We start from the raw sequence: 27,582 nt of genomic DNA on the forward strand, positions 1-27,582 counted from the left end.
TTAGCATTTGAATAAACTGCCTAGCAATACAGACGTTTCCAATGAATTAACATCTGAGCCCAATGGAAACATACACCCAACAGATTCAATGTTTAACCAATATTCCTTAAAAAGTTTAGATTTTTTTCAGTTATAAAAAACTTATCTGAAAATTAAAATATCACTAATATCATTACAATGTAACCTGAAGCAACTGCTAGAGTAGATTTGCTTCTGGTGCAAATAATTTAAATTGTGTTATTTTAAACAAACACAATCCCACTTTTATTCATTGAATATTGCACATTCTGGGTACTTTAATGTTAAATGATGCCGATGTCGTTTCTTCCCTGGAAAATATTATTTTCCCTACCTCTTTTCTTTTAATTGTGATAAAATTTATACAACATCTAATTCATCATTTGATCATTTTAAAGTGAACAATTCAGTGGTATTTAGCACATTCACAATGCTCTAAAACCATCACCCCTATCTAGTTCCTAAATAGTTTCATCACCCCAAAAGGAAACCCCATACCCATTACACAGTCATTCTTCCCTGCCCCTAGCCCCTGGCCACCACTCATCTGCTGATTCTGTGGTTTTGTCTCTTCTGGACATTTCATATAAATGGAACCCCACAATATGTAAGCCTTTGTGTATGGCTTCTTTTACTTAGCAGAATGTTTTCAGGGTTCATCCATGTTGCAGCATATGTACTTCATTTCCTTTTATGGATGAATAATTCCATTGCATGTCTATACTACCTTTGTCCATTCACCCACTGATGGATATATGGGTTGTTCTCACCTTTTGGCTATTCTGAATAGTGCTACCATAAACGTAGGTGTACAATTTTTTCTTTGAATGCCGGTTTTAAATTCTTTTGTTTACATATCTAGGTGTGGAATTGCTAGGTCATATGGCAATTTTATGTTTAATTTTCTGAGAAACCACCAAACCTCTAACTCATTTTTACTTTTACAATTTCAAGGTGGCTTAATTACCAGACAGTTAGAAGTAGCTGGACTCCTGCAGCCAAACCCCAGGCTGGGTTCAAAAAGGTCTCTTTTTCAGAAACACTGAGCCAAGCTTGTTCCAACACAACATTACAGGCAGAGCTTTGAACAGCTTTCACTGCTGCTCTACGAGTCAGAACATGAACTGGCTGGGCAGGAATACGTTCCTGCCTCCTAGGCATCCTTGGTTCTCCATTATGTTGCACATGCTTTTAGAAAAAGAAAAAAATAATTAACTACCTAACTTTCAGGGTTCCTTCCTCCCATTGATGCAGAATTCAGACAAGAATCTGGAGTCCACATAGAAATGGTGCTTGGCGGCCAATGATAGGCCCCTGTCCTGGGCAGTGGTTAGTCCTTCCATGATTTGAGAACGGTGCCTCTCAAACACCAGCTGAGACAACAGAAGAGATCTTCTATCCAGGGTAGACTTTTTACCACGCGTTTTGCCTGAAGGCACAGCGCAGACAGTCTGACCCTATCGATCCATAGATACCAGAGTTGAACCTACCCCACTGTGTGTATTGTAGATCATCTACCCTATGGGCTTGGCCAGGACAATGGGAGATAGTTCTACTACACGCAGTTTAATGTAGCCAGTTCACTGCGTCATGAGGCTTCTCAACCATTAACCCAACCCTGACAGTAAATGACTAGCACTGATTTTTGGTTTTTTTTAAATTTAAACCTATTTTTGAGCTACAGGAGTCCAAATCAAGGAGCATTACGGTAGCTACGCCAAAAACAGAGACAGGCCAATCTAGCTTTTTCCACTTGAAACTAAACACTAAGAATGAAGAGGATGGTTTCCGGGGTCCTTGCTGGCAGTCTCTCTGCCAGCCCAGCTGTCATTTGCTGCTTGTCTCCGAGCAGTCCTTTCAGGTGTCCTGGTCTGAATCTAATGTTAGGGCAGGAAAAAGTCCCTTGGCTGATCATATCCTCTGTAATCTGGCAGGAAACCTAAAGTTTGCCTGCCCCCGTTCTTGTCTGTTCGCTTATCTGCTTCCTTGTAGGGAAGAGTCTGCATCACAGTGTCCGGTTCAGGGGGATTTTCACCATGACCTCACCCTGCTGCAGCTAACATCCACTGGTGTCTGCGTCGCAGCTCGGGACGCAATCCACGTTAGTGAAACAGTAACCGACGCCTCCAGCACGTCTCAGATTAACTTCAACTTCAGTTCTTTTCTCTTCAATGGGGGCAGAGGGGGAAGTTTTTGCAGGCGTCTGAAAATGCAAAAAAGAGAAGGGCGGGTGGTGGATCAATAGCCTTTTCTTATTGTTCAGAGTTTGAGAGAGCAGGATGTCAAGAAAACCACCTTAAAATGCACCCATGCCTTCCAGGCTCGCGCCCACTGCTTGAATAACTTTCTAGCCAATGGCTTCGAAATAAGGCACACGAAAGGTGACAGCGGGCGGCGGGCATGGAACCTGGGAGAGAAAGGGGCGGGAGCGGTTGCAGAGTCCAAAGGCAGTGTCGGGTTTCTGGTTAAAGGCCTCCAGGGCCCAGGGAAACGGGCGCAGCTAATTAAAAAGAAACAGAAAGTCGGGCGCCCAGGCCCCACCGGAGATCACCTGACCACAGCGGCCGCGCGCACGCGGGCTAGAGACGGACTCGCCAGCGTGAGGCGGCAGGCAGGGGCGCGGCCGCTGCGAGCGTGCGCGTCCCCGGGGGCAGCGGGCGCGCGCACGTCCCGGGGCCACCGCCCCTCCCGGGCCCGCCCTTCTTCCCTCCCTCCCTAGCTCCCCCGGCCCGCCCTACAGTCAGTTCGCTCGTTCCCTCCCTCCCCCGGCGCGCGCCGGCCGCCGCAGCGCTCCCCGCCCTCGAGTCGCGGTGCCGGAGTCGCCCGCCGCCCGACGAGGAGGTGGAGGGAGCCAGAGCAGCCCGCCGAGGCGGCGGCGGCGGCGGCAAGATGGCGGACTTCCTGCCGTCGCGGTCGGTGCTGTCCGTGTGCTTCCCCGGCTGCGTGCTGACGAGCGGCGAGGCCGAGCAGCAGCGCAAGTCCAAGGAGATCGACAAATGCCTGTCTCGGGAGAAGACCTACGTGAAGCGGCTCGTGAAGATCCTGCTGCTGGGCGCGGGCGAGAGCGGCAAGTCCACGTTCCTGAAGCAGATGCGGATCATCCACGGGCAGGACTTCGACCAGCGCGCGCGCGAGGAGTTCCGCCCCACCATCTACAGCAACGTGATCAAAGGTGCCGGGCGAGGGTCCGGGCCGGGGTCCGGGGGATCGGGGAGGCGGCGGCCGGCGCGGGGCCGGGCACCGCCCTCGTTCGCTCGGTTCCTGGCGGAGGGCCGGGCCCAGCCGGCGGGCGGGAAGGGGGCGCGCCCGGGGCACCGGTCCTGCTGCCGGGGTGCCCTCGGCCCCTAGGGCTCCCCGCTTTTTTTCTTGCTGTTCTGGCGCGGGGCACGCCTGGTCCTTCACCCCGCCCTCCGAAGGGGAAGTGAGACGAGCCGGGTACCCCGGGGTTCGGGGTGACCTCCCTTGTTCCTCCAGATCAGGGAGGAAGACCAGAAAGCCAACCGCATACCCTGCACCCCCACCCCGAGCCCCAGCGCTGCCCGTCCGCCATCCCCTCCCCGGGTGGGTGACCCGAGTCACATGGGGCCGGTCTGCTCCCAGCTCCCTGCTTCCTTGGCTGCCTCCTGAGCACCGAGGTTCTGGAACAGTCGCAATAAGGAAACTTTTGCCTGAGACTTGTCAAGGGCAAAGGGTGACAGCCCCTGGGCCCTTCCAGATAAGGATATGAAACTTGAGGGTGTCATGTTTGCTGTGCAGGTATCTGGGAAGAATAGACCTGTAACAGTCGGTCTAAAAAAAATTAGCATCAGTGGTTTTTCGCCCCAGTGTCACGGTTGGGCAGGATGTTTGCCTATAATCACTATGCAGCACGTTCCATTCTCTCTTTTGTTTTTTGCTTAATAACGGGGTGGAGGGTGGGGGGGTACTACATCTTCTATTATTTAAATGAAATTGTGCATTGATATAAAGAATCTTTGGCTTAAACGTGATATGGAGCCTGTACAGATAGTGGATCAGTTTTGAGCTTGGATCATAGACGCTGCTATTTGACATTACTTTAAAAAATTAAAGACATACCTTGTTCTTAAGTGAGAGGTACACAGGATTTTATTTTTGGGATTTCAAAGAATTTGAGGAGATGGTTTTTATTTTGTCATTTGAGCAATAAGTAGCACTTATTTTTCTTAGTGTCAGATAATTTTTGCTTCATAAAAGACATTTTGGCAAAATGGACATATAGAGCGTGGTACTTCAGGAGCGTCCAGATTCTCTTTATGTCGGCTGGGTAGCAATTATTTAGGAGTCTGCAACAAATTTCAGGTCTTTTCAAACAGTGGTGGTTGTTGTTTAAGTGGGATTTTTTTTTGTTTGGAAAGTACTTAACTTCTTTGGGTCACTTTTTCCTCCCAGGACTGAGTAGAGGAAAACTGTCTGGGAGTAGTGGTGGGGGATGGGGGGGGGATTGTGGGGTAGTGAAGGGAGTTCCCAAAACAGAGGGAGAGCTGAGCCCTACTGCCACTGCAGTTAGTTGTACAAAACAGTTGTATTTATCCTATCTTAATGTTTAGCGCAAAGGTAATTAAGGTCTCCCAAGGCCACAGACTCTGCCTTAGCAGTCCTGACTTAATTAAAGGTACCTTTGTATCCTGATGTAGCTGAACTTCGGGAATTATGTCAATGAATAGTCAACATGTTAACTGATTATGAGCCAGGTAAACACCTGGTTCTTCAAATGTGCACTGGGTCCTAAGTGTGACCTACTTTGAGCATTAATTAGACATCTACTTTTTTAGTTGAGTTGGCATGATCAGAAAATTGACAGCAAAAACAGTTTTTTAATAATCCAAACTAATGGGTTCTTGATAGTCCTGAGGCTGTTAAGATGGACGGAAGGTAACGTTTAGTGATAAAGATACTGGGTTTGAACTGATCTCTGAGAGTTGAAGTCTCTGTTTTTGTACATTTTTTTGCATTTGGTCTTTAGGAAACTCAAATGCCATCCTTTGACTCACACTGTTTTTAAGCTTAGTATGGGACAAGTTTTTTGAGTCTTGGAATGTGTTCCTAAAAGACAGTATTGGATTAAGCAAGATGCTCAGGGACCCACAGAACCCAGAGTGATAATGTTTGGTACTTGGCATTTCATAAATAAATATCTTTATTTATTTGGAAAATCTTGGTTTTAGCCATTTTCTTCAAAGCCTGGTCATCAGGCTATGTAGCATAATTTCTTTTTTCTTCACTGGTTTTGGTTCTCTTGTGACTACTTTTTACCTCAGAAGTTATTTTATAAATTAGAACATGTTGAAATCCTTCATAAAGAGCATTTATTTAATAGCATGTAGTTTTTAAGGCTCTAATTTTATGACTGAATAACTTAGTTTATTTAAACTCTAAAAAGTTACAGATGTCTGTTTTGATATTGGTCTCCATTTGGGGGGGGGGCCTGGAATAGTTAAGTTTAAGAAAATAATACTGAAATAGAATTTATGAGAATATCTAATGACTCCTGTCACACTTTTTTTTTTTTAACCAAAGGTATGAGGGTGCTGGTAGATGCCAGAGAGAAGCTTCATATCCCTTGGGGAGATAACTCAAATCAACTCAATGGAGACAAGATGATGTCATTTGACACCCGTTCCCCCTTGGCGGCCCAGGGAATGGTGGAAACTCGAGTTTTCTTACAGTATCTCCCTGCCATAAGAGCATTATGGGCAGACAGTGGCATACAGAATGCCTATGACCGACGTCGAGAATTTCAACTGGTAAGAGATTTGTTCTTTTAATATGTTGTGATTTTATTTTAATGATACTTATTTTTTGAGTCTAACAAACCCTTTTCATTGACTTCTACAGTATAATATATCTATGCAGAATTTTAGCCTCAGAAATTGGGAGTTGCTATATAGATGAGCTTTTTACTAATAAGCAAGATAAAAATAAGGTAAACTCCATAGATTTGGTGAAGCTATTATAGTTAATTGTTCATTTTTTTCTTTTTGAAAGTAAGATTATAATGATTTTTGTAGGCACTTATAATTTTGATCTCCTTTTGAAAATAATTACCACCCAATTACAGTAGTAATATTCATCCTTTAAAAAAATTAACCTTTTGCTCTTGGACTGATTTTAATAACTGAACTAGGTTCAAATGTGTTATTTCGTCTTTAGAGGTACTGTTCATTTTATGATACAGATTAATGTAGTAAGAGGTTAAAGTCCTTAATGTGTAACAGTCATATTTTTTATATATTTGCATTCTGTTTTTGCGTGTGTGTGTGTGTGTGTGTGTGTGTGTGTGTGTGTGTGTGTGTGTTTTAAGGCTTCTAAGCCCATTTTACAAAATGCGTCCTTATTTTTTCAAAGCAAAAATTTTACTGGACAGGCTAAACAGGTATTCTAGTCAACAAACTACAGTAGACTTATAAACAGCAGAAATGCAATTCTCACAATATTAGAGGTTGGGAAGGTCAGTCATGGTGCTGGCAGATTGAATGTCTTAGTGAGCGCTAGCTTCCTGGTTCATAAATGGCCATCTTCCTGCTATGTCCTCACTTTGCTAAAATGTATCTTCTTAAAGAACAACAACAACGGAAATCTTAGTTATTTTTTGGACCTCTGTTTCACATGGGAAGCACCTAAATTTTATATTTATTTTTTTTCTACTTTGTCTTAAATAACACTACTCATAAAACTTTATAACTGGTCTGACCAGGTGGTGACGCAGTGGATGGAGCATCGAACTGGGAGGCAGAGGACCCAGGTTCAAGACCCTGAGGTCGCCAGCTTGAGCGTGGACTTGTCTGGTTTGAGCAAAGCTCACCAGCTTGGACCCAAGGTTGCTGGCTTGAGCAAGGGGTTACTCAGTCTGCTGTAGCCCGATGGTCAAGGCACATATGAGAAAGCAATCACTGAACAACTAAGGTGTTGCAACGAAAAACTAATGATTGATGCTTCTCATCTCCGTTCCTGTCTGTCCCTCTCTCTGACTCTTTCCCTATCTCTGTAAAAAAACAAACAAAAAAAGCTTTATAACTGTTACAGAGCAGTAAAGAGAGGGTGGAAGAGAAATAATCTGATCTAGATTAGAGATACAAAGTAATAATTGAAATAGATTTTTAAAAATAAAGTGTTTTGTAATTTTATTGTGAATGCTTTGACTATATGCTGGTTTTACTTGCTAAAGACCAGAAAGATTCCAGGAGTGATGGCAATCTGGACTGTATACTATTTGGAGGTAGTTCAGATCTGAAGCATCATACTATGATCAAAAGAAGTGACAGTTACAAGTAAAACTGCTTAGAAAGTTGTTTGAGATGTCACCAGCATGAAGGCAATCCTCACTTATGGGTGTGGCTACAAAACAATGTACAGCCTTTGCTACTGCAGCTTATACTCAGAAGCAATCTTAGCTATGAAACATTCTAGACAGGTGTTCATGATAACTTTGTGCGAAGCTGATACTGAAACCTTTCCCTGAATTATGACTTTCGTGTGTATCATACAACCTAGTACTTGATTATGTGCTGTCTTGTTTAGTTCTCTTCTTCGGTGTGTGTGTCTTTTCAAGTCATTTGCCAATTAATGGAAGGCAGAGATTATCTCACGCTATTGTTAAAATTGAGTATCTAGCAGCATTATATATTGAAAATTATGAATTTAACAAGTGACTTCCATTCAGTTCTCAGACTTGTGGTTAGGTTTTGTTCTCTGGTCAGTATTTGTTACGAGTTTTGGCAGTCTTACATATTAATACCTCCACTAAACCCCTTCTCATCTCACTTGACCCTCTCCTGCTTTTAAGTGCTGCTTACTCTCCTTTCTTCTTAATTCACACTTTCTACTCTTAAGATTTTTCAGGACATTATTTATCTTTCCAGGTCAGAGAAGAAACATCATCTGTAACAGCACAGGTACATACTGACTGAATGAGTAAATGACTGTCCTCTGACGTTCTCTGTAGGAAAATTCCATAAGTCATTTAATTGAAGGTTGGCTTCACTGACACTTTTTGAATTTGGACAGTCATATCTTACAGTGTTGTATCAAGACTATCTTGTCATTGTTGAAAAAGCATTCCTCAAAGTATTTGCCGTTAAGAAGAAATAGGAAAACTGTTCAGGATGAGGACCTGCATGTTTTTGACTTAAGCTAGCTGATCCTTCAAGAACAAAGAAGATATTGGACAGGGAGAGACAAGTTCTAGGAATACTATTTTCCTAATAAAAGGTAGGGACACAGTGCCTGACCTGTGGTGGCGCAGTGGATACAGTGTTGACCTGGAATGCTGACGTCACTGGTTTAAAACCCTGGGCTTGCCCAGTCAAGGCACGTATGGGAGTTGGTGCTTCCTGCTTCTTTCCCCTTCCCCTTCCCCTCCCCACTAAAATAAATAAGTAGGTAGGAACACAAGAAAAGAGGAACAGAACAAGATCTCATTTTAAACTCCTGGAGAATGGGAGTTTTCCCCTCTGTGTATACTTGTCATTGTTAACGGTACCTGGCACCTAGTGCTCAACTATAATGTTGAATTAATGATTCACATACTTTCTGGGTGCTCGTGGTGCCTGGCGTGTGTCAGACACGGAGAAGGCACTTGGCTCATTTAAAATTTCCCTCAAAGTCATGTTCTGTTCCTCACTTGTCTGTATACAGCCGACTCCTCAGTCCTGTCTTTCCTACCCCCGCAGTTTCTTTGCCTCCATTTCCTCATTTTCTCCTCTGTCCTAGTTAGTACCTGTTGCTTGGTTTCCCAGGGATCTTGGTCAAATGCAGTATGAGTTTGCTCAGTGTGCTTTGCTCATTCTCTCTTGCCTCCAGAACAGAGTTCGACCTCTTTATTTGAGTCAAGACTAGCTAGCTTACCTATGATTTCAACAATATATTTTATTTAACTGCTGCACATATCCTGTAATCCCTCAGTTCCCACATACCCTGATGTTCTGCTGCCATGGCTCTCTTCACAAAGTCCCTCCATCAAGGTTTTTAATTACCATGTCTGTTCATTAGGTCTGACCCTTTACTTAGAACAGTGGTCATCAGATTTTAATGTGACTAAATGCAGTCCCCCCCCCCCCCCCCAATCAGAATCACTGGAAGGCTTGTTTAATGTAAAACAATAGATTCTAAGACTTCATCACAAGAGGATCTGATTCAGAAATGTGAGATGAGACCCAGTGATCTATATTTTTAGCAGACATCCGTAGGCAGGTTGGAGGAGTTTGTTTCTTTGCCACAATGAGGAACAGTGCTTTAGGGCCAGGGCTTTCCCCAGGCATCTGCTGGAATGCCTCTGCGCTGTGTGCTGTGGGGCGTGCTTGCACTCTAACCCTCATCTAGTCACATGTGTTTGAGCTGTTTGCATTCGTGTTTGGTTCTCCCACTAAAGTAGAAGCTCCTTTGGTATGCCTTGTTTGTCTTTTCCTCTCACTAGCATAGAGCCTGACATTTATTTTCTCATTTTTTAGACATTCTGAGTTAAAGGTTATTCTAGAAAAAGGAAACATCTCACATTAAGTTCCTTTCAGAAAATATGAATTATTTTGTATGCTAATTTGTTAATTTTCCAGAAGATGGGAAGTCCTTGTATTACAGAATAATAATTTTTATTTTTTGCAATGTTTAATAATATATATTCTTGAATATTGGATAGAAAAAGTAAACATCAAGAGAAATGGAAGGAGTTAGAAGGTAAAATTAGTCATTTTTGTTTTAACTAATGACTGATTATTAATCTTATAATGCAAATTGAAAGACAAAAAATGGGTCCGTTTTTAAGCCTGTATGGCTCTTTTGCTTTAGATGAATGACTGCCTTATAATTAGTCTTTGAGACAAGGGATAGGATAGTGATATCATAGTTTAGATTTTTAGCAGTCCATTCATTTGTTAGTAAATAACTTTGGGTATAAACATGAATGTCTTTTTTTTTACTCCCAAGCTTACAAAGGCAAACATTTCCTTTTCTGGTCTGTTTCATCATGGGCAAGCTAAATAGCTTATACTGTATAAAAGAAACTAAAAAAAAAAAAAGGATCTGATCTGTTAAAACTTTAGATACCATTGTAGTTCTTATACGTTGGCACACTGAGGGAAATAGCCATGCCTCCTGAGAAGTGGTCTCTTTTAGTGCTGGAGTGTTTGTAATGCTCAGTGTTGGCTGCACGTTCACTCGGGTCTGCCACTGCACTAAGGAGACACCTCTTAAGAAAAATCTCTTGTGTGGCAATAGCTAGGGAATTTGTTAAGTTAGATGACTAAAGAGATGGGAGTCCAGGGTTGGCTGGGAAATGATATAACTGGAGATATGTAGTCAAACTAACAAAATAACTAGAAATCACTGCCATTTAAATTTTTTGGACTTTTACTTTATAGTTACTTACTCAGAAATATAAGCAAACTTTGTAGAACTTGTAGTATAGGACAGGAAAGTGTGTGGTCCTGGGAGGTAAGCACTGGAGCCTGCTGGTTTCTGTGAGCACTTGAACATAGTCAGCATTAATACAACTTCCTGTAATGACCAGCCTTTTTTTGTAATCCTTGAAACCAAACTGTTTTCTTTATTATCATGGTACCTTTGGCTAAACTTAATTTTTCTTGCTCAAGCAGATACAGTTTGTGCTTGACTAGTTATACTTCTCCAAGCTGATGGGATAGTTGATTCATTAAGACAGAGCTTCCTCCAGTCTATGTAATAAAGTAACTGTTTAGTCTCATGCATTGGCTGCTGAAAAAGAGCTGCCTATTAAGTAAAGTAAGAACTTCGGGTTGGAGTAAAATATTTATTTGCACTGCAGCATGGATTTGAAGTACTATAGAGTTAGAGGCATTAGTTTATTCTTTAACAGTAATTTGGAGCTGCTTTAAAAAATGACTCAATTACTACTTTCAGTTGTAAACTGTTACCGTGTTTATGTTGGGGAAGGATTTGGTTCATTTTCTCTATGAATAAAATCAAAACGGGATTTTGACTTCAAGTTGCTAAATACCTATTATCTACTGATTCTAGGGTTAGAGTAAAATATTTCAGCCTATATAAGGTAAGGGTTATATATATCATTAGAAGTTGTAGAGATTTTAAAATTTAGGTCTCTCTCAATAGGATTTCCTGTTGGTGGATTGATCAAATGTCAAAATTGTTACATTTTTATCCAAACTTTGGAAGTGCAGAGATATAATACTGTTTACATTGAAAACAAAGATGTTTTAGCATGTTCTTTTACAATACAGCTGAGATTGTGTACAATGTAAGTGTGTGTCTTGATATGTTGTGTGTTTATATCTTATATTTTGGGTAAGGAGTAGAAACTCACCTAACTAGGATATGTGGGCTCTCTGTACTGAAGGGGGAATAGAAAGCACTTTACTGGTTTCTCTATTGCCTTTTATTGCTAAACAAAGCTAGTGATACAGTATTTTTAAAAATTTTATTTTTATTGAATTTAGAGAGAGAGAAAGAAGGGGGAGAAGTTGAAAGCATCAACTTGTAGTAGTTGCTTCTCGTATGCACCTTGACTGGGCAAGCCTAGGGTTTTGAACCAGTGACCTCAGCATTCCAAGTCGACACTTTATCCACTGCGCAACAACAGGTCAGGCATGATACAGTAATTTATGCTGCTCTGAAATTTTATTAAAACAACTAAGGGATGAAGCAAGGAAATCATTTTGTTAGGAAACTTAAAACGTTCGTTTCAGAATTCTTTACTAGAGTGTGGACCTAATCCAGGAGAAAGATTTGTGAACTCACGTATAAGGAAAGCACAATGGCCAAAGGACTACCTGGCATAAAAATTCCCTGTAGACCTTTCACAAATAGGCAGCATCCCTACCAAGTTGAGGTATCTTGTCATGTTATCCCGAAACAGGTGCTGATTTCTTTCTCTGGAAAATTAATTCAAGTGCTGATAATTATGTCACTTTTTTATACCTTATATTTGATCAGAATGCCTTTATACTTTTGTAAGTTCTGTCATACATTATCATGTAATCTTTCAAAAAAACCTGAGAGAAATAGAATATGTGTTTATTGTTCCCATTTCACAGATAAAAAAATTCAGATGCAGAAAGGCTTCTTGGTGCTCTGAATCACAGAGCTAGAAAATGATAGTGTGGACACTAGAACCCAGACTGACTCCTGGCCACAGCACTAGCCACTAAACCATTTAGCAAGCACTCAGATATTATATCTGTGGAGTGTTCTTTCATTCCAGCCTCTCTGACCAACACCCATACACTTAAATGTTATCATTCCCCTCATAAGTTCTAGCACATTGTTATTTTAAATATGTATAAGGTTTTCTTAAGAATACATAGTGTTACACTGATATTGACATAGTTTTTTTTCCCCCTGAAGTTAGAAGTGGGAGGCAGTCAGACAGACTCCCGCATGCGCCCGACTGGGATCCCCCCGGCATGCCCACCAGGGAGCGATGCTCTGCCCATCTGGGGCGTTGCTCTGTTGGGGCTGGAGCCATTCTAGCATCTGAGGCGGAGGCCATGGAGCCGTCCTCAGCACCTGAGCCAACTTTGCTTCAGTGGAGCCTTGGCTGTGGGAGGGGAAGAGAGAGACAGAGAGGAAGGAGAGGGGGAGGGGTGGAGAAGCAGATGGGCGCTTCTCCTGTGTGCCCTGGCTGGGAATCGAACCAAGAACTTCCACACGCCAGACTAACGCTCTATGGCTGAGCCAGCCACCAGGGCCACATAGTTCTTTTTATATTCTGAACTTTCATAATACCCTGTGCCATTCCTTTTTTACTGTATTAACTTAGATTATAGTTATGATATAAATCAACTAAAATGACATTTAATGGTAAACTTATTAACTTAGAGTGGTACAGTGCATCCTAACCACCATTCATCATGGTAAAGGCTATTTGAATCCTCACCCCCCTGAAAACTAAATGTAATACTAGTGATCCTCAACTAATGTTCTGTCAGTGAAAATGGTTTTTATTTATTTTTATTTTATTTTATTTTTTGTGAACACAGTTGTTAATGCACCCCAAAAGATGAAAGTTTAAATGGCAACCAATTATCTGAAAGGCAGCCATATTTTTTTTAAAGAAAGTGTCATTTGGAAATAGATGCATATCTGGTACATAGTTGCTCTTGGTTTGGAGAAAAGACTATTAGAACACTTATTACTGTATTTTTATGAGCTCCTTTGCAGTGATTTTTTATGTAATTGTCATAGTTTCCATACTTCTTTTGAGCATTCCAGATTGCAGTTTATTGCAAATTATAGTTACAGTTAAAAACTACCTGTGTTTTTGTTTGTTTGTTTGTTTTTGTATTTTTCTGAAGCTAGAAACCGCGAGAGACAGTCAGACAGACTCCCGCATGCACCCCACCGGGATCCACCCGGCGATGCTCTGCCCCTCCGGGGCGTCGCTCTGCCGCAACCAGAGCCACTCTAGCACCTGGGGCAGAGGCCAAGGAGCCATCCCCAGCGCCCGGGCCATCTTTGCTCCAATGGAGCCTTGGCTGTGGGAGGGGAAGAGAGAGACAAAGAGGAAGGAGAGGGGGAAGGGTGGAGAAGCAGATGGGCGCTTCTCCTGTGTGCCCTGGCCGGGAATCGAACCCAGGACTTCTACATGCCAGGCCGACGCTCTACCACTGAGCCAACCGGCCAGGGCCCTACCTGTATTTTTGACTGCGTATTTTGAAAATTAACAGTGATTTTTATTTCCTTGTTTGAAAGTACTTTGCTTTTGTCTATATGGTGGATATATGTTAAAAAAATTTTTTTTTTAATGTATTGGTTTTAGAGAGGTGGGGTAAGGGGGAAGAGAAAAAAATAAACACTGATCACTGATTTTTTGTTCCACTTATTTGTGCATTCATTGGTTGCTCCTTTTATGTACCGTGGGGATCGAACCTGCAATCTTGGCGTGTTAAGACAACTCTCCAACCAGCTGAGCTATTCAGTCAGGACACTGTGTGTGTGTGTGTGTGTGTGTGTGTGTGTGTGTGTGTGTGTGTGTGTGTGTGTGTGTTTTGCAATATGCCTTTTTTCAAGAGAATTTGTTAAATTCACATCAGAGCATTATTAGAATGGGCTGATAAAGATCAAGGAAATCATTTTGTTTTGAGAACTGGACTAAAGTTAACCGTCGCCTCACTGATAGTAGTTGTTTATCTTACTCTTCAAATTTAATTTCTCTTCTTTTGGTAAAATGAATACAAATATTTTAAATCAGTGTAGTGGGTATACTTTTTCATCCCCAACTATTCTACAATAGATGCAAATACTTGAGTAAAATTATTCTTCCTTGATTTATTTTGGTTTTGGTGTCAGTCATAGGACCCATATACTTGGTTTTGCTACATGAAACTTTACTTTGTATCTTCCAAACAAATTAGAAAATAACTATGTTCAAGTTTATTGATTTATTTTGCTGTTTAGAAATGATTTAAGATTGGATAGGGTTTTATACTCTGCTGTGAAATAAAGTGGAATATAACTGGCCAGTCAGAGCTTGTTTCCTGGCTGTGACACCCACTGTGTGAGCTTGAGCAAGACCCTCAGCATCTCTGTTTTTTGTTTCTGCAGCTGAAAAATGGGGATGACCCAAGGCCCTACTGTTACTAATTGTTGTAGGGATTACAGGAAATAATCCATGTAGAAGTCTTTGACAAGGTGCCTGGCACATATTAACAATAGTAACATTAGCCATGTGCACATAAACCATATGTAGCTTTTAAAGAAATAAAGCACTGTAAGCTTTAATTCACTCTCTAATCTTGATTACCAATATAAAAGATTCTGAAAATAATGCAGAAAATGATGTACATTCTCTGTAGACCACATGTCTGTAGTAAAAGTAGCACATCCAAAAGAGATTTGAGGTTTTTATTACTACATTGGTTCTTGTTGCCTTATGTCACTTGCTTGATTTTCAGTCTGATATGTAGGTCAAATGAGCCATGTCCTTCTCCTGCTGGAGGCGTGGTGAGATCCTTGGGCAGGATGCAGCTGCTCTGCTGCCCCTCCCCTCTCTCCTGTCCTTCTCTGCAGGCCCTCCACCACACCTGCTCTCCCTCTGCCCTTCCAGTGCCTGGAGTGGGCAGCAGCTTTCTGAGGGTATTTGGGTTTCTTTTCCCAAGGTAAAAATTCTATTAGAGTTATAAAATACAAAATGATTTTTTTTTTAAGATTTCATGTTCCTTTTTATGAAATTTTTAGAACCTCTGACTGTTTTGTATAAAAACCAACTAAAACATTACGCTAATAGAGAATTCCTACTTTTTCTCAGGGAGCAAAATAAATAAATTTCAAATTTGTCTCCCTAAAGAAAAAATATTTTAACTTTGGCATTTAAAAACAGTGTTAGCCAATAAACAAAACTTTTCTATACCATCAGCCCCCCAATAATTTAACAGGGTTTTGGGATTTTTGAACTGGAGCAGCTACATTTAGCCTGTTAACAGGACATTTCTCTTTTAACCCTTTTAGAAAGGTTAAAGAAAAAACTGGAATAATGAATAATTGGAGTGAGGGACTTTAACTTCCCCTTTCAAAACCTTGGTTACTGTTTTCCTATTTCCTGGGGAATGTTTTTTAGAAGCTATTTTTCCATTAAAAAGGATGAACTGCCTAAGTATAAGTTGAATTTACCATTGTGTGAATTTTATTTAGGCTTCGTGATGTAAAGTGAGATTGTATCCATTTATTGATACTTAGTAAAAGAAAACTTCATGGAGGCTGCTAGCTATGAGCAACTGGACTAGGTTTTCTGAGTTGTTACAGAGAGAGTTACTCAAAGTTATTGCATGTCCAACTGTGAGCTACAGAAGGCTTAATAAATGAGAGGATATATGTGATTATACTTTAGACAAATTGCAACTCAAATGTAATACGGTCTCTAAATTTATTTTTTTATTTTTATTTTTATTTTTTTGTATTTTTCTGAAGTTGGAAATGGGGAGGCAGTCAGACAGACTCCTGCATACACCCGACCGGGATCCACCCGGCATGCTCACCAGGGGGCGATACTCTGCCCATCTGGGACATTGCTTTGTTGCAACCAGGGCCATTCTAGCATCTGAGGCAGAGGCCATGGAGCCATCCTCAGCGCCCAGGCCAACTTTGCTCCACTGGAGCCTTGGCTGAGGGAGGGGAAGAGAGAGACAGAGAGGAAGGAGAGGGGGAGGGGTGGAGAAGCAGATGGGCGCTTCTCCTGTGTGTCCTGGCCGGGAATCGAACCTGGGACTCCTGCACGCCAGGCCGATGCTCTACCACTGAGCCAACTGGCCAGGGCTAAATTTATTTTAATTTTTTAAAAACCTAATAAATAATTGAGTGCTAATATATTCACAAAGCTGCAAATATTATTTATTTTATATAATTTAAAAAAAGAGTAATGTGATTTAGTCTATTGAGTTAAAATACTGCAATGCAAATGTTTGCTATTTTTAACTTATAACTGACTGTGTTTGCAATAAAACTGTCTTAATTAGCTATAGCTTCAAAAGTGATAGGGACTTAAAAGTTGTTAACATATAGATGGTTTACATTTCAATTCTGGACCAGGGCAGGGAGAATTGTATTTGCTAATAACTTTTTCTCTTGACCTTTTAAATTATGTTATGGTCAAATGTTGCAACCAGTTTTGAGGTTGGTATATTATAATTTAGTAACTTAAGGTTTCACCTCACATTTGGTGGTTAATGTAAGATATCTTTTGAAAAAGTAGGCTCTTTATTTTTAAAAAGCTATAGGAATATATACTGCTATTTAAAAAAAATATGAATATATACTGCTCAACTATATAGGAATATATATATAGGAATATATATACTTTGTTTTAAAAGAACTATAGGAATATATATAGGGTATATTTCAAAAGGCATATGAAATGATAAAAAAAGGTTTTGATTTTTTTTATTAAACGAACATCAGAAAAGCAAGTGACAAGTCAAAGTTGTTCAATTATGCAATTAAGATGCAAACCCTTCTTTTATTTCATAGGTGAAAATGCACTATACAAAAGACTGAAAGTACTGGAGTGTCTGCACGTTCCCTGATCCCCTAAATTTTATGAGCAGTGTATATGTCCATCTGATGGTTTTTCTCTGTATTTATATTTTATACTATATGCAGGTAATAAGGTTTAGAGCATGACTTCAAGTGCATTTTCACTATAATCATCTGAATTCTTTTCATGAAAAAGACAAGGAGAGCAGGACCATCATGGGGAGTAGATTTCAAGGGTCAGTTATTCTTCAACAGGTCTGATAACATTCAGCTGGCAGCTCAGTAACAGGTGATTAGTGAACACCTATTAATGAGCAGGCATTTCATTGTGATCTGGGTATTTGCTAATGAGCCAAATGAGAGTAATCTCTGTTCTCATTGATGTTAGATGCTAATTGGAGGAATTTATATTACATAGCCAGCCAGATAATCCCACATGTGATAAATGCTCTGAAGGAAAAGAAAGAGAACTAGTGACAACACAAAAGGATGGTTTGAGGAGGTGGACATTTAGGTTAAGACCCCATGGGAGAGAAAGGGTCAGGCAGGCGAAGAGAGGGAGGAGTCTGATGGGCAGGAGTACCATGTGTGTAGGGCCTCAGGTGGGGAGGGCTTGCTGGAGTGTGCAGATTAGAGGGAAGGGAGGAGAGGAGTCAGTATTTATCGAGAAACTTTCTACTGCTCTGGGTGCTGAGCAGGTCCAGAGTTAGGTGACAGCCACAGAGATGTGGAGAAGACATTCAGGTGTACTTTGTAGGGAAAGTCATTGGAATTCTGACAGATTGGCTATGAGTTGAGGGGGAGGTATATATGTTAAGAGTGACTTGAGTTTCCGGTTTTAACAATGGGGGGGGGTAGCTTTTTGCTGAAATGAAAAGATTGTAAGAAAAGAGTTTGATAGGGAGATTAAGGCTTTAATTTGGGTACATTAGGTTGAGATCTCTGTGAGACATGCAGGTGGTATCAAGTGGACAGCTTGATACATGAGTCTGGAATCCAGGGCAGAGCTTTGAGCTAGAGGCAGAAATTTAATTGTATTCGTTTTCGTTTATCATTTAAAATCTGTAGATTGCGTAATTTCTCAGGAGAAGAATGTAAAAGAGATCAGGGCCAAGAATAGTTTTGACGAACCTTCAACCTTTTGTGAATGTTCAGAGGAGGAGATGCTAGCAGAAATACCAGAAAAGTGGAAGCAGTTCAGTAACATGTAATGCCATGGACTCGAGGAAAGTGTTTCAGTGGAGAAAAAACATGGTCAGTGGTTCCACATGTCACTGAGAAGTCTTGTAGGTAAAGACTGATATGTCCGTCGGTTTTGGCAACAGGGAGGTTACGTGAGGGAAGAAGCCAGGCTGGCTGGAAGGGCCAGAAGAGGGAAGAGGTGAGGAAGTAGAGCAGACCCACTTGTAATCAAGCTGACTGTTCTCATTTCTCCCTGCAGTACTTTCAACCACCTACCTAGCTTAGAAGGTTGGATTTTTTCAAATCCTTTTAAAGTTCAAGAGAACATTGTGTTTATATTAACCAGTTTCTTTAAATCTCACTCTCAGATGAAGAGTTAATATTTGTTAATAATATCATTAATCTGTTAGGCCAAGCAAATACAGAAGACCTTTTCCCTCTGTACTCGATTTACTTATGACATTTCTTATTTAGTGGGGACAATACTTTGATCAGTTATATAGACATGGCATTCATTCCTTTCTTGGTTCTTTTAGCAAACATGTATTGAATACATTCCCTTAGTATGTTCTGGACTGATTAGGCAGGCGCTGGGGACCCAAGGGACTCAACTCCCTGTCTAGTTGTCTTAATAGAGGCTCTCAATCCAGTGGGGAGCAGACAGAGAAAGTCAATCACCAGCTGCAAATCATAATGATAAATGCTGGGGTATTTGTTGCTTTTCTGCCAAGGGTATGCAGAATCTGTTTACTAACCTAGAAAAGACTCAAGAGAGCATGTAGTTCTGTTCACTTCATTTTACACTTAAACAAAGATCCATAGAGGTTAAGATCATAGGTAGTTTTGGTGATAGAGCCGTGTTTCAGACTCAGGGGTGTAAGACTCCATAGCCCAGGGTGGATATTCACTACTAACTATGCTTTCCTGCATTCCTTGATTGCACAATTAACCAAATAATGACTTGGAAAAGGAAACACTAGACCAACATAAGTTTTGAGCTATTTCCCACATTCATTAGTATTGTTGCATTGCTTTGCTGTCTGACATGAAGGATGCTTGGCGATGGGGAAGAGAGAGAAGGTCATTCAAGCTGTTGTGAGCTGTGGAGCTTCTCTGCTGGTGAGAGTTGGAATGAGAGATTGAGCCCTCAACTGATGATAAAGCGATCTGAGGTTTCCTCATCTGCTGTGTGATCTTAGGCATAGAATGACATTATTAATTAAAGTTGGTTGTTAATGTTACTTAATGCTGATTATTGTGTAATGTTTGAGTTGTGGGGAGTTTCAGGGTTCGTTGTAGCATGTCATAGAGCAGAACTTTCCATCTCGTCCATATTCACGAGGACTTCTGGTTATCATAAAGTGCTCTTATAGGACCTCTCTATTTAGTTATCAGGGGAATTGAAACTATATTTGAGAAGTATGACTGTTAGAAAACTGTATTTTATTTTTTTCTTTTTAACAATTAAGAATCTTTTTGAGAATCAAAAATTTTTACTACTGAAAGGTTCTAGTTCTAGGACAGCTAAGTGTTTCTTTGTATGCTGTTAGGATTGTATATGATTGACTCTTCAGAAAAGTATTTTAACTTAGAGGAATTTCTTACAACTAAGCTTTTTAAAGTTTAAGTTTTAAAATACGTATATCTGTCCATTGTAGGAAATCATCAAATTAGCCACTTAGACCACCACCCTAAGACATCTTTGATGATATTTGGTGTATTTCCTTCGGGTATTTCAATACAACATTGGGTGTTGAGACAAACTTTTCTGTACTTTCTGTACAATTTTATATCCTGTTCATTTCGTGTTGCAACATTAGCGTTTCCTGGAGGAGGTGATTTTTTTCAGAGAACCAGTAAGGCATTCTTTTAGAAAGTGGATGTGATTTTTTTTTTTCTTTTTTTTACTTAAATGGAAAATTCGTGTGTGTGTGTGTGTGTGTGTGTGTGTGTGTATTTAAAAGAACAGAAAGTGGTGTCACTAAATGGCAATGTAGACTAAAAAGGGGTAAATCTTTACCATGTTGCTACCTGCTTGAGCAGTGTTATATATCATATTAAGAGCTAGCCCTGCTCTGTAACATTAAACTTCTTCCTTACTTTTGAAATTTGTATTTCATTTTTAAGGGGAGATTTCTTTTTAAATGCTGGCCTCAACTCTGGAATCTATATTATTTTAAAGAAGGGACTGTAATTTCTTTTTTTTTTTTTTTTTTTTGAGAGAGAGCGACAGAGACTAGAAGGGAGAGAGATAAGAAGCATCCACTCATACTTGCGTCACTTTTAGTTGTTTATTGATTGCTTCTCATGGGGGAGGAGGGCTCAAACTGAGCCAGTGACCCCTTGCTTAAGCCAGACTATGGCCTTAAGCCAGAGCAAGACCTTGGGCGCAAGCCAGAGACTATGGGGTCATGTCAATGAAGCCGCGCCAAAGCTGGCGATATTGGGGCTTTGAATCTGGGACCTCAGCGTCCCAGATTGATGTTTTATCCACTGTACCATCACGTGTCAGGCCGGGGCTGTAATTCTTATACAAACTTTTGAGAGTAATTGATACTTCTTAAGATTATAAAATTAAATAGTTTATAAGTATTAGATACACATGCATAAATAATAAGATACACATGGACCCTGGCCCAGTAGCTCAGTTGGTTGAAGTGTTGTCCCCGTACACAAAGGTTGCAGGTCCAGTCCCTGGTTAGGGTACATACAAGAATCAACAAAGGAATTCATAAATAAATGAAAGAACAAATTGATGTTTCTCTCTCTCTCTTCCTTCTGCTCTCTCTAAATAAATTTAGATTAAAAAGAGATGTACGTGTACTCAAAAATGCTTATTAGTGTATAGGTAAGTTATTCCCCACCTATTTCTAGGATAAAACATTTTAATAAAATAAGATTCTTTTTTATGACTTCTGTAATTGGAGAATTATTAAACCACATTGTACATTTTGTGTTAGGTATAAATTGGAATTTGATGGGACTACAGGAATACTCCTAGAAAACTTAAATCTATTTTTAAATTACTTTGGTGATAAGTCTAATTGGAAAACGATATAAAAAAGAAATGTATTCATTTGTGAGCAGTGGCAAAGAAAGGGCAGTTTATAAAAGAACTTAGTTTTTCCAAAAATCTCTTTCTACTTTTGTGCACTAGTTTATTTTTATAGCTATATGCAAGGAAGAATTAAAATTGTCTAAATTAGGTTTTTTATGGACATTTCAATTTAGGCTATTATAAACTATCTTAGATTAAACTAGATAGGTATTTAATTTGAAAAAATGTTCCCAGATATTGGGGTGGTTTAGTTGTAACTATTTTGAGCTCTTTTGGAAGTTTTAAGTGATGCACATAGAAAAGGCTGGTAAGACATTTGAAACTCCATTCACTTGGCGTCTACATGATTTTGACCTATCTACAGATCAAAGGAAAATAGCTTATGGTTTTTTGATTATAAGTAAATCCATCTTGCTCCTCATGAACCACACAAAAAGGCGTGAATGGTAATACTTTATGTGTTAATGATAAAGGTAGCAATGTCCCTCTTATTTAAAACGTACTACAAAAAATAAAATAAAAACATGTGCTGTGCATCACATCAGTACTTTACAATGGTTTTCCCAAACAGAAATGAATAGAGAACATCATTAAGCAAAAGTAGGTCATCTCAAAGATAAGGAACAGTAAAATAGGTTCTTTGTGAAGACCAGGCAAAATGAGAATGTTGGAAGGGCAGTGAGGAAAGCAGTGAGACTGCTCCGTGGCAGGCTCTGAGAACCTGGAGGATGCCTGTCCTTTGTGTAACGCTAGGCTGGCTCTTTATTAGATTTTATTTTGAAATTAAAATTAAAGGGAGAAAAAGAAATGGAATTCATTGTAGAGATGGCATATTTCAAATATTTGATTTCAAATGGGATGATTTCAAGATCTTTTCACTTTAGAACCATTTTCAAAGCTATGACCACATTCTTTAAATATAATTAGTCCTGGTTTTATGTTTACTGTCTTTAAGGAGTTAAGTATAATGTTATAATCTTAGATTTCAGATAGTGTCAGCAGAGCAATAACATGTTGTATTTCATATTTCCATGCGAGTATGCGAAGAGACAAAAAAAGAAAGGACAAATAGGACGGGAAGTGGAGTCTTGATCTTTGTACTAGCCACTTCCTTAGCATGAAATGAAGAGTCTTGATTCAAAAGCCATACTTTCTTCATTTTGTACCTTATTTCTATTTTGCATTTGATTCTTGCTTTAAAACGTATAAATAAATGCTAGATGAAAAAGCTTATATTACACAAAGTCTCTACATAGAATATTGTCCAAAAGATCCTTATTTAGATGTGGCTTCACAAAGATATTTATAGTGCTTAAGTTACTAGTGTGTACAAATGTGAATTATTGATTTTTTTTTTTAAACCTATAGGTCACTTTTATTCTTTTTTTTTTTTTTTTTTTGTATTTTTCTGAAGTTGGAAACGGGGAGGCAGTCAGACAGACTCCCACATGCACCCGACCTGGATCCACCCAGCATGCCCACCAGGGGACGATGCTCTGCCCATCTGGGGCATTGCTTTGTTGCAACCAGGGCCATTCTAGCGCCTGAGGCAGAGGCCACAGAGCCATCCTCAGCGCCCGAGCCAACTTTGCTCCAATGGAGCCTTGGCTGCGGGAGGGGAAGAGAGAGACAGAGAGGAAGGAGAGGGGGAGGGGTGGAGAAGCAGATGGGCGCTTCTCCTGTATGCCCTGGCCGGAAATCGAACCCGGGACTCCTGCACTCCAGGCCGACACTCTACCACTGAGCCAACTGGCCAGGGCTATAGGTCACTTTTAAAGGCAAGTTAATATGTTTCCTATTGAATAGATTTCTCCAAACTTACACTTATTGAAACCTGCTTAATGAATATTCAGAAAACATTTTTATCTGGCTTAGTTTGGGGACTATAAAACTCATGAAAATTAAATGCATATTATAGGTAGATAAAAACCTTACTATGGCGATAGGTATAACACAATATTGCGGCCCTGGCCGGTTGGCTCAGCGGTAGAGCGTCGGCCTAGCGTGCGGAGGACCCGGGTTCGATTCCCGGCCAGGGCACACAGGAGAAGCGCCCATTTGCTTCTCCACCCCTCCGCCGCGCTTTCCTCTCTGTCTCTCTCTTCCCCTCCCGCAGCCAAGGCTCCATTGGAGCAAGGATGGCCCGGGCGCTGGGGATGGCTCCTTGGCCTCTGCCCCAGGCACTAGAGTGGCTCTGTTCGCAGCATGGCGACGCCCAGGATGGGCAGAGCATCGCCCCCTGGTGGGCAGAGCGTCGCCCCTGGTGGGCGTGCCGGGTGGATCCCGGTCGGGCGCATGCGGGAGTCTGTCTGACTGTCTCTCCCTGTTTCCAGCTTCAGAAAAATGAAAAGAAAAAAAAACAAAAAAAAAACAAAACACAATATTGCAATACAGTTCACAGTTGTAATTAATTTAAGGAGTAAACAGATTTCTTGTTTTCTCTCTTCTGATTATTTCTCTTTGAAATATTTCAAACTTGCAAATAGGACTTAATATACATGGCAAGTATATATATGGCCACTTTAAACCATTGGACTCAGCCATTTTAGAATATAAACATCTATTTAGTAGTTAATGAGTACTTCAAGAAATGGTTTGCTGTTAAATTATTAAAATACTTCTACTTTTCTAACTAGATTTCTGTCTTAAGGCCAGATTTTCATCATATACCTCAACCAAAACAACCTAAAGTAGCAGTTCAAATGCAAAAGCAGATAAATGTCTTACTGTCTCTTATTAAGATATACTAGAAATATGTTAACTGGTAATAGGTTTACTATCAATGTATTTTAATGAATTAATGAAACATTTGTTAAAATTTCTCAGTTTTACTTTCTAATACGGTAGATATCAGTAGGTATAACCCACATGAGCAGAAGTCTCTTTGGGATCCTCAAGAATCTCAATATGTGAAGAGGGATCCTGAGATAAAAAATTGTGAGAACTGCTACTTTCTGAGGCCTGTGACTGAAAGTATGGTCCTAGAAATCATCTGAACTGCAGAAAATTCCCCTTCCTCCATCAGAACCTACAGTAGAGCAAGATCTTCCAGTGGTTCCCCACGTGCAGAAAGGATCACTGCCTTCAGGAACGGGCAGAGCAGCCTGGGGCAGGAAAGTGCCCTGGTAGTGGACATCTAGCAGGAAAGGGAAAACCCAGGGAGAGAGCTCTAGGGACGCACAGACCCGAGCCTGCTTTCCCCACATGGTTTACTTCTCTGTCCTCTGTGCAAGCATTTCCTTCTAGGAATGTATTCTCATACAGTTTATTTAGATATCTGAAGTTGCCTGGAGGGCCAATTGAAATCTGGGCTCAGAGAGAGGAGGCTGGTCCCATAGGAAAACAGACCTATTGGAGCAGCATTACTCACAATCTTAGCAAGGGGTGTCTCCAGGCCGGGCCTGTTCTGGAAGACTTTTTTATATGGTGTTCTCGCCTCATCTCTGGTTTGCTCCTGTCTGAAGATAACCACCATTGGTATAACCCTAAGGTAGAAAGATGTAGACAAAAAGAATCCAACTTACATTTTAGTTGATATCAAAAGCATACATGTAATCCTATCCAAGTAGATGATCACTTGGGGTTATCACTTATGTAAAGCCTTTGTGAAATTAACCAGGCGCTGGCACTTTGTGGCAGAGGCAGACATTTTATATGTTTTTAGTGGGGTTAGCTGTTCAGTCTGAAGCAAACTATGTTTGGATTAAGTGTACGACCAGACAGTTTAATATAAACTGTTGTAACAAAATCTTCCATTTCTAAGTCCTAATAACTGTTTATTTTCTTCTTGCTTTTAGGGTGAATCTGTAAAATATTTCCTGGATAACTTGGATAAACTTGGAGAACCAGTAAGTTTTTAAACTGAGTGTTTAGTGCCATTTGAAAGCAGTAGTCAGGATATTGACGTTAGGACATTTAGGAAAATTATGGGTCAAGCTATTTGCTTCTTTCTGTTTCTTAGTGGCTGTATTCTGACTGATCCTGCTTCAGTTTTTCTCCCTTTACCACCCAGCTTTCTGCCATTTCCTTAAGGAACACCCTATCCACTGCTTCGTAAAAGTAAAACTGTTTAGAGAAAGAAGTGTATATTTGAAAATGAGATTGCACATTATATGTTCTACTTCACTGTCTTTTGTATTTTTTTGTAAGCAGAAACAGAAAGAACACCGTGGGTTAATTTAAAAACCTTTCAGAAAGTGGTATTTTCCAGTTGGGACCCCTTTGCATTGAGTTACAGTGTAGGAGGGCTAGATTCTGAAGGCCTGATGTAGGGACTCCTTGGTGCAGAAGAAGGGGTCGCCCTTGGAAAGAGAGTTGGTGCTTTTCCTGCTGCCCTGAGAGGCAGCAGCTCGCTACTGGAACTGGCCGCCCTGGCTCCCTGGGCTCACTGCGGGCAGAGCACTGCACTGTCTGTTCTCTGTATTGAACTCGTGCAGAATACGTCATTAGAAGAAAGGTTTCTGCTGCCTGGAAAATGTTTGGAAGCCATTGCCCTGGAGTTATTTGTTACTTGCTAAATTTAACATAGTTTTGTTTACTTCCTCTTAAAGCAAATTTCTGTTATCAATTTAATATAATGTCATGGGTTCTTTGAGATATGTAACTTTAAAAATAGTATAAATGAAGGAAAGTACAAATTGAAACCCATCACAAGTAGGAAAGTAGCATGCTAGTGGATCTAGGACATGTGAAAAATTACCCTCTCTTTTTTTTTTTTTTTTTGGCCTGATGAGGCTGTGGCGCAGTGGATAGAGCCTCGGACTAGAATGTGGAGGACCCAGGTTCAAAACCCCGAGGTCACCAGCTTGAGCACAGGCTCATAGACATAACCTCATGGTCGCTGGCTTAAGCCCAAAGGTCACTGGTTTGAGCAAGGGGTCACTCGCTCCGCTGTAGCCCCCTGGTCAAGGCACATATAAGAAAGCAGTTAGTGAACAACTAAGGTGTCGCAACGAAGAATTGATGCTTCTCATCTCTCTCCCTTCCTGTGTGTCTGTCTCTCTCTCTCTCTCTCTCTCTCACACACACACACACACACACACAGAAAATTATTCTTTTTGCTCTGGATAATTTTCTATTTTCCTTTATTTTGTATTTTGCTAAATTGTATTTACCCAACTAATTTTTAAGAGTTATTCCGTATTTTCCACTTTAGATACTGACCTGTTCTTCTTTCTTTTTTTCCCCTGACCTGCTGTCCATATAGGCCATACTGTGGCTTTTCATCTAGACCTCTTTTGAATGTACTGTTTAAAGTAGGACCCCTCCTCTTGTTTTCAGTATCAGCCTTTGCTTTTTTCAAACTTCATTGCCCTTATTACAGTTGGTTTATATATTTATATGTATATTGATCTTTTACCCACCTCTTTCTATAAGGGTGAGGATCTCATCTTTTGATTGTAAAGAGCTGAATTTTTAATGCCTACTGACAGTGCCTGACATGTACTAGGCACTCAACAAATGGCTTTTGAATGGATGACTATCAGCCAACTCCAGTGAGTTTTGTATTAGCTGCTTAATTCTCATGTTGAGGACAATTCTGCAGCCACATTCAGAATTTTAAAAAAAAAAGTTGTAATTGATAGGTAGTTGTAAAGGAGGAAAGAATAAACCTAAGTGTGCTACCATTTGGCCACACATTCTCTGCGTGTTAGGCAGTGCTGCATTTGCCTCTCCGTCTCTGCCTTAAATACCAGAGCCACTGAAGCCTCATAACTCTCTGGTGGGTGGAACAGCACACGGGTCAAGGACACGGCTAATGCAGCCAGAGTACCTCACTTTGTCCCCAGATACTATCACATTAGCAATTAGGGCTTCAACATAAGAATTAGGGGGAAACAGTGCAGTCTGTAGTACCCAGTAATGTGCTCAGAATAGTGTATGTAATAAATGCTCAATGTTAGCTTTTTTGTTCTTTGATCCATGTGTTTGAGGAACTCATTCTAGTCTGAGACAAAACTAATATACATAAAGCAAGCAGAGGACAGTTAAATGATACTGGTCACAAGATAGTATTAGTCACTAAATGGAGAGACATGTTTTTGGCTAGAGAAGCCAGAAAGAGTAAGTGAAAGATGGGTTGGCATTAGATATGGAAAGAGAAGATGTGGCTCACCGAGAAGGCAGGACACTTGGATGTGTTTAGTTCAGGGGCACATCTGTCTGACAAAGGGTATGTGAAGTTCTTGGTTCTAACTCATAAAAACAATGTCTGGAAGGCAGGAGCTCGGGTTGGCGTGTGTTGCTCACTGCAGTTGCACTGTAGTGCAGGTCAGTGAGCGGGTAATGGTATCGTCACATGAAGAATTGTACAGGTCTTGGTGTTAGGCCTGTGGTGAGCCTGCACAGGG

At 40.6% G+C, this 27,582-nt stretch overlaps 1 protein-coding gene across 1 annotated transcript in view; it reads left to right on the forward strand.

The window, feature by feature from the left end:
* The first annotated feature begins 2,763 nt into the window (after window positions 1–2,763).
* The window catches only part of GNA13 (G protein subunit alpha 13), a 43,153-nt gene continuing 18,334 nt past the window's right edge, over window positions 2,764–27,582 (forward strand). The window contains exons 1-3 of the mRNA XM_066386641.1: window positions 2,764–3,190; window positions 5,557–5,783; window positions 25,030–25,080. Of these exons, the coding sequence (XP_066242738.1) occupies window positions 2,908–3,190; window positions 5,557–5,783; window positions 25,030–25,080 (561 nt within the window). The 5' untranslated portion in view covers window positions 2,764–2,907. The remainder of the gene's footprint in view (window positions 3,191–5,556; window positions 5,784–25,029; window positions 25,081–27,582) is intronic.

Source organism: Saccopteryx leptura, chromosome 5 (genome assembly GCF_036850995.1).
Source record: "Saccopteryx leptura isolate mSacLep1 chromosome 5, mSacLep1_pri_phased_curated, whole genome shotgun sequence".
In the NCBI taxonomy this organism is placed as follows: domain Eukaryota; kingdom Metazoa; phylum Chordata; class Mammalia; order Chiroptera; family Emballonuridae; genus Saccopteryx; species Saccopteryx leptura.